The sequence below is a fragment of the Uloborus diversus genome, chromosome 8, assembly GCF_026930045.1.
Source record: "Uloborus diversus isolate 005 chromosome 8, Udiv.v.3.1, whole genome shotgun sequence".
NCBI classification, from domain to species: Eukaryota; Metazoa; Arthropoda; class Arachnida; order Araneae; family Uloboridae; genus Uloborus; species Uloborus diversus.
Genome location: NC_072738.1, coordinates 68,613,868 through 68,626,175, shown reverse-complemented (window position 1 = coordinate 68,626,175; position 12,308 = coordinate 68,613,868). Strand labels below are relative to the sequence as shown.

At 30.7% G+C, this 12,308-nt stretch overlaps 1 protein-coding gene across 1 annotated transcript; it reads left to right on the top strand.

Annotated features, from left to right (window-relative positions):
• On the top strand, window positions 1-11,989 carry LOC129228413 (organic cation transporter protein-like). The gene is made up of 5 exons (XM_054863093.1): window positions 1-90; window positions 2,661-2,842; window positions 5,547-5,686; window positions 10,456-10,509; window positions 11,938-11,989. The coding sequence occupies exons 1-5, from the start codon at window positions 78-80 to the stop codon at window positions 11,987-11,989; spliced, it is 441 nt and encodes a 146-aa protein (XP_054719068.1). The 5' UTR covers window positions 1-77.
• The last annotated feature ends 319 nt before the right edge of the window (window positions 11,990-12,308 follow it).

The following is a 12,308-nucleotide window of genomic DNA, read 5'->3' as shown; positions in this document are numbered from 1 at the left end:
TGATTTTTATTAGATATTTACGCCGAAAGCCTTCCTTTTTAATATTTGATATCGTTGGTGGTGTGGCTTGTTTCTTCATGGTGCCATCTGGTGAGTAATTTTGAGAATCGTATCTAGGAGTTTTAACTTTTATAATTTCCACATTTTAAAAATTTATGTTTTGTTTTTAGTTATGCAATCTAAAAATTATCTGGTCATTTTATCTTGTTAGTTCAATGCACTAAAAAGTATATTAAAATTGCTCATAATTCTGGGCTTCATTTAACCCAATAAAACATTGAACATATTAATTGTGCTATGAAAATATGATTAACTACCTAGGTTTATTTGTTTTGCAGAATACCTGTTTTTTCTTACACAATTGCAAGTATTTGTATGTGCTTCAACAAATGTTATTAAGAAAAGTAATTTATAATAGTTTTACTGTATTCTTAATTCACCAATAAATTCATTACTTGTCATTATACTAACTATTCAACACTCAATATTGATACTTAAACAACTATCAAATTTTATATTTAATGGTTATTGAAATTATATCCAAAATTAATTACTAACCGAAATATTTAAAAAATGCTCCAGTAAAAAGTATTTTAGGAATACTGCAATAATCATAGCTTAATTTGTATCAAAGCATATGACAAGTTGAACAAGTTATCTGCAAGCCACACAAGTCCTGTAATAGTAATGAAATTTACTACAAGCCAAAACAAAATTATAAAATCTTTACAATGCTTTTGCTTTAAAAGTTGGTTATATTGTAACCTGAAAACATGTTTCTGCATTACGTTTTTCAATTTCATGACCAACAGTATTGTTTTCTCTCACTTAAATAGGATTCTTCAGCAATTAAGGGAGAGATTTTCAAATTTGACATACATGGATTTTGAAACATTACTCTCTTCAGAATAACGGTTCGTAATCAGAGTAATATGGAGGGGGGGGGGAGGACGAGCAATCTGACAAGCCATCTGCCTTAGCTTTCAGCGACGCCTTACATGTCAGTTTTTAAAGTGGTCGATAAAAATTAAGATTTTGTCTTCAAGATGTTCCAGAGTCTCGTTATTGTCCATTGAAGCTTTTTAGGCCTCAGAAACTGAATCGGCTGATTAAGACCAATATTTGTCTTGTTAATATCAAACTAGCTGCATCGCCAGCTTCGCACGGTCAACCTCAAAAATAAAAGTTATGTCAAGCTTGTTTAACACTCAAGCCTGAACAAAAAAATAAATAAATAAAAATAAAAAAAATCATAACATTTTGCTGCAGATTGCAGAAAAACAATCAAAAAGGAAACATTTTAATTTCCCTGATTACAGGAAAAGCCTCAAAACAAAAACCAGAACTTATTTGCACATATTCAAGAAAAGAAATGTAAACAGATATTTTTTCTCAATGATTTTCTTCACGCTACAAATTTTATTAAAAGCATTGTTACCGAAAGTTGAATTGAAGCACTGAATAATAATTTGAATGGAGGAAAGCCTTCAAAAATTAGGGACTTTATGTTGAAATCCGATTATCATAATTAATAGTTTTTAATTAATGTCTCTGTTAATTATTATGGAGGATTATGCTAAATAGCCAAAGATAAAGACGGGATATCTATCAATACCTGATTCAATAATCCATTCACTGGCGTTCGGGAGAAGTAACTCGGACATAGATACATACATATATATATATATATAGGTAGATATGCTCAGATTTTAATTATATAAGATGATGATGAATGATGAAATGATTCCTTTGATCTTGATAAGGTTTACTGAGGTATAAGTAGCCCCTGAACTTTAATTTTTCATTTTTTATAAAACTCATGATTATTTGTTCTTTTCTGAAAATTCAATTTCAGAGTACGTTTTCAGTTTTGATATGTGCTGGCATTTTTTTCTTTTTTGTGATTTAAGTATGCATCACCCCCCATCGACCTCTCGAATTTATTGCCCCCTTGAGGCGTCAAATCTGTTGGAAACTCCAGTTTAAACCTTGAATAGGATCTTAGTATGAGTCTCCTTTCTTGTAATATTTAATAATTCAAAGTCTAATTCTTCTAATTAATAATTTTTAGCAATATTTAAACCTAATACTCAATAATTTCAGTAAACTCCCGATTATCTGCGGAATAGGGTGGCACGGTAACCGCGGATAAGCAAAAACCACTGATAATCCGACTTAATAGGTAAAAAATGTTACTACTGTATACAATGGCTAAAAATATGAATAACACTCACATATACATTTAAATTACAGCTAAAAACAAGGTCTACTGTGCCCAGCTCAGTTTCCCTGACCAGGGGCTCTGGGGTGCAAGGCAGATGTTCCGGTTTGGTGGTCAGCCTAATGCCCTAGTGTTCAATTCCCAAGAACGCTTGGTACTCATTTTATCGACCCACTGAAGGAATGAATGGCTGTATTTCATCTACTAACATTAAATGTAAAAAAATCACCATATGTAAAAGCTAAAACTGAACAATAACACAATCATAAGTTTAAAAAAACATTAAAGACCATTAAATAAATTTTTTAAAATTTTGAAAAGATTCGAGAATAATCCGACCACGATAATCGGGAGTTTACTGTATATTAGAGATATCTGCTGAAACTCTTCAAAATTTAAGTGTATATTTGTTTTTCATTGTTGATCATTTATGTTTCAGAGCATCTTTGGCTGAGGTTGACTGCAGCTATGATTGGTAAACTTTGTATTAGCGGTGCCTTCATTATCCTTGCTATTCATGCTGCTGAAATCTTTCCTACTGTGGTTCGAACTGTTGGCTCTGGAACAAGTCTCATGATGGGGAGAATAGGAGCTATGACTGCTCCTTTCATAAAAGAATTAGTGAGTTTCAAGTTTCATTACCGTATTTTCTGGGAGATAAGCTGCACCGGCATATACGCTGCACCCACTAAAATTCCAGAGGGGAAAAAATTCATCAGATAAGCCGCTCTTAAGTTTCGCTAAAAAAAATCGATGTGCAAGCATCTTTCTAGAATAGTAACTCACAAAATTGACATGTGTCTAAAATAAGGACATAGTATCATAAAAAACAATTTTTAAAAAGAAAAAAGAATATGTTGCAATATAATCTCCAAATTTTCCGAATCATCAGCAAAATTTGATGAATAAGGAATTTTTTTGGAAGATTGCTGTGATCTCCCATCAGGGTGCCCCTGAATGTGAAACATCATCACTTCATAAGCTTGACAGTTTAAATTTCGGGAACACTTTTTGGATGTTTTTGAGATTTTGCTTCTTTTAGGGAAGAGGGGGAAGGGACAGATTTCAAATCTGCCTAGCGGCATGGAGCTAAATTCGACTCTGCCATTGCTCACTCCTCTCAAAAATGCCATATCTCAAAAATTGGCGATTTTTGAGTTGTGCCTTTTTTTAACCGCCATTAAGGAGTAGTAGTAGTGATGTGCCGGATCGTTAAAAAATTTTATCCGCGGATACCGATATAGATCCGGATCATTAATGTCAAGATATACGAATACAGATACGGACCTCAAAATGTTTTTACCCAAATCAATTACCCAAGTGTAAAATTTGCTATGGAAGGTATTCCGCCAGGGTAATGGCGCTGTTTCTTCAAAAAATGTCATCTATTGAGAAAATATAATCATGACTATGTTTTACTCCTTTAAGAAATCTGTTAAAATTGATGGAGAGTTGAAAGGAATGGGTCAGCATTGCATTAATGCTTAGATAGAATGCGAAAAATTATTTCTAGCTTGCTTGTTAGATGTAGGAGGCAGGAGCAAGAGTGTAAAGCTGCTTCTGGACAGTCTAGAAATAATTTTTCGCATTTTATTTCAGCGTAAATGCAGCGCTCACCCATTCCAACCAACTTACCTTGACCAATGAAATAATTGAGCCGGGAACACCTTTACAATCCACAACAAATAGAGAATTTAGTATCACATTTTTTGAAGGATGTTGAGAAAAACCAAAATGAAGAATTATACAAACCCCAGGTCAATAACAAAAACCAATATTAAATTTAAAAAAAAAACATTCCCCAGAGAGCCAACCTCATATTAAGATGAATTTCCCGGGTCAGAATACATATTGTTAACAAATGTGAAGTGACAGGAGATAGAAATTTTAAATCGTCAAGCTTTTTCTCTTTATTTCCGACTATGAAATCGCTACCAATCACGCGTATAAAGGCATAGAATAGCATTAAAATTTACTTAACAACATTATAGTTCCTACTGTATATAACTTGGAAGTTCCAAATAAATATCAAACACAGAAAACTTCGTTTTTTCAATTAGGGCCAATAATTTTTAACCTAGGGGTAAATTTTTACTACCATAATTGTAAAAAACATTAAGTGGGTTTTTAATCAAAATCTTCGGTAGCTAAATAAAGTTCTACAAAAACGAGGTCAAACTAAAAACACTTTCGGTCAAGTCGCCTTTTGAACGAAAAAAACCTATCATAATCGGTTCATCTGTTTAGGAGCTACGATGCCACAAATAGACACACAGATTCACATTTTTAAAACTTATTACCCCTTCCATTTTGCGACCAGGGGTACAATTTGGCTTCGGAAACGATACCTTATAATTTAAATAGGGATTAAAACCTGATTTAAACGGAATTTAAGTCATTTATTCAAATATGTACTAATTTTTAGAATAGAAAAGGTCCGGATACAGATCCATATTTTCACGCGGATATCTGTAAATGCGGATACGGAACATCACTAATGAGTAGCATATCTTTGCAAGGCCTGCATTTCTATTACTTAATAGTTTGACGTGGGCGAGCAAAAGTGTCATATTTGCATTTTCAAGTATTTTTGGATTGTTCTTTTCAAGACTGTCACATCTTGAATTGTACTTGATCCATTAGGCGTGAAACATGCATGAAAGGTTCAGTGAAAGATGATACTATTTATTCCAGAAACAGTATTGCACCTAAAAAATTAGCATTTTTCATTCTTATGTTTTAATTAAGAGCACACTATTTGCATTATTGTCGGTATAGTAAAGAGAATAATTAGTAATAGTAATGACATTTTGAAACATTTCAAATAGTATCGTTGAAATTTAGTGCAAGAATGTCATAAATGAAACCTGCCTTTTTAAATCTTACAATTTTAACAGTTTTTCATGAAACAGAGAAGAAAAACCAGATTTTATTGAAAAAGACCATATGCATAAGAAGTTCAATCCGTGGCTTGAAATATAGTTTTACTACATGATATCTTCTTTTTAATCTTTAAACCGCTCTTCTGAAAAATCACGTTTTTTGAGATATGACGTTAAAAGGAGTGAGCGACATGTGGAGTAACCTATGTTCTACTTCTTGTTCTTAATGAAGAATAAAATAGTTTTTCCTTATCTTTCTTTTAAAAAAAAGTAATAAAACTGAAAGAAAAACTTATTTTGCAAATTTGCTATTTTATGCAGTTTTTTGTATTAAAGTCAAAAAGAAGCAAAAATATGCAATTGCAGCTGCATGTACGCATTTCATTTGTATGTATAATCTAAGCTTTAGCTCCAAGAAGTAAAAAGAAATTAAAACATTTTAGGGTAATGCTACACATCCTGCGGTGCCTGCAGTGGTTTACGGTTCACTATCCATAGTTGCTGCTATCCTGATTGCATTGCTTCCAGAAACTTATAATCATTGCCTGCCTGATACGATATGTGAAGCTGAACAGTTGGGAAAGTAAGTGAGATTATTTATGTCCAGGGTTCGAAAATATCATGATATGTTTTAAAATATCAAAAATATCTGATATTTAGATAAATATCGGATATTTTGATATATATCCGATATTTTCAATCGGCACAAACAAGTCTTCAAAGTAGTAAATGCAGCCTCAAATCACTCTTTATTTTCTTATATTGTTATTACAATATGTAGACTTAAAATTAAGATTTCTTTCATTATTTATATCTAATATTTCATTTATCATTTTTATCAATTTCAATGGAGTTAATTTAGGATTAGCTGTTTTACTCATTTTTCTTCTGTTTGCTACTTTTACACAGTTGTATGATTCAGAAATAAAAATATGCATTAGTTGGTGCACAGTCATAAGACACTTTTTTTCTGACCAATGTTTAATATTTAATTATTGTTTCACTACTAATAATTTTATGAATATAAAATATGAAAGGAATATATTTTTCCTTTTGTTATATTAATAATATATTAATGCATTATATTACTATGATTAATGTAATTTTTACATTGAAAATACCATAGTTGAAAAAATAAATATCGAAAATATCAAAATATCATGATATTTTCAAAATGAATATCCCGGATATACAGGTAGTAATCAAAATAATGGAAACACTTAGAAATTTTTTTTGGGGAATTGCTATTCTTCCGTAAATGTTCTGTTTATAAAGGTGCCCTTCTAACTTTAATCATTCACACTGGTGACTCTATATGGTGATTAAGTTCTGTGGTCACGTTTGCTGCTGTTGTTCGCTTTTTAGACATTACAATCCACTTCAATACCCGTCGGTTTATGTTACTGAGCTTCTCTTTCCGCCCACTATTTTGCTTTGCCGAGCTTGTCTTACTGCACTTTATGTATGCTGTCATAACTTTAGATACTGTACCTCTAGAAACACCAAAAAGTTGAGATGTTTCAGTTATACTTTCTTCAGCTAGATGCGCTCCAACAATTTGGCCTCTTTAAAAATTTGAGAGGTCCGACTTTTCACATGCTTGAAAAAAATCCAAGACTTTCAGAACTTCCGTTAAACCACCAAATAGTACCAGAATATGTATATTGCTATTTATAAAAAAAAGAACCAGACATCTAATTTAATTCTTTTTTGCATACAAAGTGCATTCAAAAATGTCACTTATTCTCAGGTGTTTCCATTATTTTGAAAACTACCTGTATATCGACTGATATATATCGGCAAACCCTGTTTATGTCTAGGTTTATTTTGAAACATTGGTTCTACTTTTATGTTACTGTTTGAGGAAAATTCTGCAATTTGTTCTCATATTTTTGCTCAGCTGTAAACCACATATTTCTAATGTAATGGGACCATTTTTCAACACTTTATATTGAGCAAAGTCTTGATCTTGCTTGCAGAGTTTCATTTAACAACATTCAAACAAATTCAACCTTTCAATTGCAACAATTGGTCAGTTTCAATTTTAATTTCTCACTTATGGAAACATTTCGTTATCTTAAATCCTTTTATGAAATGCAAATTTGTAATCAGTTAGTTAGTGACTCTTCCAAAATCATAATTAACCACCTCATAGAGTTTCTGTATCAGTATTTTCCATGACCACATATTAGTGGTACAACATTGATGTTCAAAATTAAAACATCGATGGTATCAATACATAAACATAAAAAACATCAATGTTCAGAAACATTGATCATTTTAATGTATAATCCTGCATAATAAACGCTAAAAAATGTTTTAATGTTGTAAAACTGATTTCACAGCCTGCATTTCTTAATTTATAATTAAGCGTTTTCAACTGTCAAAGAAAGTTAATAATAATAATGATAATTATTGACATTTCAAATTTACTAATACAACGGAAGGAATGATTTATATACATTATATATATTGCGAATACAAAAAGATTGAAGTATAAATACATATTGATGGAATAGTTTCATAACATCTTTTAACTGAATAATACAAAAACTGAAAGTACATGTTAGTGAAGTATATAAGCGTACATCAACAGTAGTGTACTTAAGTGTACAAAAATTAATGAGTCAATCAAAAAATCTAATAGTTTTCAATCTGTATGAAACAAACCACATGAAAAAAGAAAAGAATTAATAAGATAAAACAATAATTAATTGTTCTAGTACACTTACGTCTAACGGAATTACATGCAAGAATTTTACAAACTATATTTAAATTATACAATGATTATAAATATTTTTAGCGATTTGAAATACATACTAAAAGCAGGATGGTACATATTTATAGTGAAAGTAATTTTTTTTTAAACCAACGACTTATTGAGCGGAGCGAACTATGAAATAGGTTCATATTATAGTTCACAGCCCACAATAAGTATCTCAGCAAAACACTAAAATATAAACTCATTTTTATATTTGGGAGAAACTTAAGCAGCACTAATATTCTCTGTCTTCTGTAATATAAGTCTAATTCTATAAACAATTAACTATATCAAACTCTCCAATAGGATAGTGTCAGAATAATTAATTAATACTGAAGTTTTCATCATAATTGTAACCATAATCAAATTTTCAAGGATAATTTTGGTACAATTAAAATAAAACACCATCATTGTAAAAACTTTGATGTTATAAAAAACAACAGCTTTAATGTCGCACCACTACCTAAACCTTAAAATGACTTGTGGACTTTTCTGCATGATGCTCAATAGTATGAATCGTCAAAATTAAGTATTCATTATTCTAATAGCAGGTTTTTTTTTTTTGCTCAGCAGTCTGCAACACAGATTTAAAATCCAAACATGGTCTGCAAGATGAACCGACATTTAATAGTAAAATCTAAGTCGATATTTTTTTTGCCTTTAAAAATTTCAGACTTTATATTCTCTCAAACTAGGCTCTTTTTCTACTACGAGATTCATTGCTTCAAGGACGGAAAGCCATATATTGAGTTACAGTTTTACTTAATATGAATGTGCACGTAATTAAAAGGATCCATCAATCTCAAGCATAGTTCTATACTATCTGTATAGTACTGGTATTTATGTAACAAATATTCGTTCAGGGAAAAAAACTGATTTTACATCTTCTGGATTAATATTTTATGGGTATCTTAGATATGAAAACATTCTGCATATTTCAAGATAATTGTAGCAATTTTCTCTAGGCATCTCATATAGAAATCTTTATATTTTAATAGGCAAGCCGTTTTCTTTCAGTACCGATTTCTCCTCTGCTTGTAAACCAATTTCCTTCATTCTTTTTTTTTTTTTTTTGTTCAGTACCTATTGCCGAGTTTTAGTGTCATCAATAAAAGTTTCTGAAATCGGACGCTAATTAATGGAATATTAATTAAAAACGCATTTTCGTCCTAAATGGCTCTTCCTACAGGAATGGATGTTCCAATTTTTTCGAATTTGATATAGTTGGAAAGGTTTTAAAAAAATACTCCAAACGAAGAAATTGTCAGGGCGCCCAAGGTCCAATAACTGAAATCCACTAGGAAAAAAGTTATAAGCATTTTTTAGTTAGCGAAACTCAAAAATTTAAATTTTGACCCTTTTTCATTGTTGAAGTTCATTGTTGAAAGCGTGAAACATTAAGTTTTAATTGATTTTTTAAACTGAATTGTATTACTATTGCAACGTCCAAGTGTTATCGAATGGACAGTTATATGTTGCCACGAGTAGAGTTCACTCATTCGATATTTGGAAATTTATGTTTCTAATGACGAAGAGGCAACTTACTCAGTAATAGTAGACGTTTTATAAGTAATATTGTTCACAAAGAAGTTTTACGTGTAAACTGAGTTTTGATGCTTCAGTTCATAGGGGAAGATTTCGAAAATTGGATAATTGGCGATTTTTATTCATTGGCATCAAACTTTTTGTTTCCAATGCAAGTGCGTGAAATGTTTTTCCTTTACTTAAATAAACAAAGAGTAATTAAATATCTATTTGCATAGGGTTAGCACAACACAACATGGTATCCAAAATAAAATTATTCAAGCCAAAAATTTGAGTTCCACACCAATTTCTGAATGGAGTTGTTTTCTTCAGTCAAAAGTACTACTCTTAGTCACTGAAATTGATAAAATAAGCAAAAGAAATAATGTGGAGCCAGAAAAAAAATGTTTATTTTCCCCAACAGTTTTTTTTTTTTGTTAATTTTTTTTTAAAGTCCGATTTTGGAAATAAGGCATGGTCTTTATGACGTTACAAGTGATGTACTTTGGCGCACTACTCCATTGCTGTGCTAAATGTGTACGCTTTGCTGTCAATCGCGTTTCCAGGTTATGATAATTTGTGCTGTGCACTAATGTCATCAGTGAATGGCATTTCATCGCTTTTGATGCCATGCACAGAAGCATAAAAAATTAATTCCAATCTTCACACCAATTAAAATAATTGCTAAAAAATATTAAATTTTTTCAAATTATTTAAAAAATGGTTAAAACCTATGTTTTTAAGCACTCTTTCAGAAAAAAATGCTCTTAATATTTCGGAAATGACCCCATTAACAAAATGTCCCCTTTCACCAATTTATTTTGAGATTAACAGACAAAAAGCAAAATTTTAATAAATTATCACTGTTTGTTATTGTGTGTACATATGAAAATTGTATGTTTCCAGGTATGCAGTAAACATGAGCAGGAGTAGAAATAAAAATTTTAGAAATAGTTAAATTCATACAAGTTTTCTCAAATATTCATTTATAAATATGGTTGAATTTCGACCACTGGGCAAAACATTAGTCATTATAAATGTTTCCTTTTTTTTATCTTTCTTCTTAGTGGTTTTGTTGAAGTTGCTCTAGAAGACACTGATGAATCAGTAGAATGGTCAAAGTAAGTATTTAATGTTGCTTAATTTTTAAATTGAGTTCCTGAAATGTGGTGTTAAAGTTAAGTCCATATAATTTTTGAATAGGGAAAAGGTTTAAATTGATTTAAAAAGATTTATATCATGGTATATTATTCTTACTATGATTGTTTTTGATTCCCGGTTTGTAACTAGAACATAAAACTTAGCAATGTATATAATTTTTGCAGCAGAGATTATGCTGACAAATTTAAGGGATTCTACAATAGAGATAAGACGGGCTCAGCCCCAGCCTGAAGCGGGCTCGGGCTCTAGGACTTGAAATAGGTTTCGGGCTCGGGCTCATGATAAGATTTTTAATCTTCAATTTCCATACGAATACTTTTTCTATTAAAAATGGATTCTTTTTTTAAATTTTGCTTTGCTCTAGTGTAAAAATGCATAAAACTTAAATCATGGGGTAAAATATTCAATTTTAATTTTAAAATTTCTTTTTTGGGCAATAAACGTATACTATTATTTTTTTCAAAAAAAAAAAAAAAATATTTGAATTAATATTTGCCTCACATGAAAATTAAAAAAAAAAAAAAAAAAGACAAAAAATTAATCAACAGTTAGATATAACATGTTTGTTTGCGATTACTATTACAAGACATAATATACTAATTAATCTAAAATAGAGCATTTTGAGGAAAGTTTTAATAAAATGTTCTTTATTAATAAACAGATTTATAAAAAATGTTTTGAACCAATCGCTGTTGAAATATAAGATCCCATTTTCGGTTGACTTAAAATGAAACTACAGCAGAACCATGTCAGACTCTAGTGGATTCGGTTTTGAGAGTTTTTGACTTGAGCTCGGGCGGGCTCGATTTTCAAATTTTCGGGCTCAGGCTTCCAAAAATGAGCCTGAACTCATCTCTATTCTACAATGAATAAATGCTGTAACAGTAATATTTTTTTTAATGTAACGGTTATATTTTTCCTACGCATTAGGATGGTTCTTTAAACTTTGTCTGAGCCGAATATTTCTCTTAATTCTGTACCTCAGAGAAAAAATTGCAATTTTTCGTTTAATAGTGCATTGTAAGTACAAGCCTACTTTGCGTCAAGCCATGTGAAAGTAATGCTTTTAAAAAACTCTTTTCAATTTTTTACCAGGGCCAAAAGAGCGCATGTCCCATCCTTTGCATGCACCAGAAAAAAGTTTTTCCTCTTTCCTGTTGAATTAACATAATGTGACTTGCGTCCTTCTGGCTCTGAGGCACAGAATTATAACTTGATAATTCTCAGTGTGTCATATATGCTAGAAAATGCAGTAATATGATTAAATTTTCATTTGAAACCAAATTATCATTTTATGTGCAACTTCGTAACTTAAATCCAGTATAAGTGAAAAATGCTTCTTGTACATTTATTATTTTTAAACCATATTTTATTTCTTTTGTTAATAGGGAGAAAAAGGAAGTAAAACTCAATGCGTTGGATAAACCTGAAAAGATTTAAATAAGACAATGAAAAAAGGATCATTCTCTAAGATTAATTGTTGAATACATAAGAAATTATTATCTGCATTTATCATTCAGTTTTTGAATATGTAAAGGAGTTTAGGTTTTTCTGTCACTTTATTCCATTCCTTTTTGTTATGCATATTGTTATTCAGTATGAGTATAAGTATTGTTTGAACTTTCGTTAGTAACTTGGGTTTGAAAATAAGCAATAGTATTATATACTTCAGTATTTTTTTAGCACAACTTATTACGCCAACATACTCTATAAATATTAGTGTTTGGTAAAAGCACCACACTGCCTATTTTTTTACCAC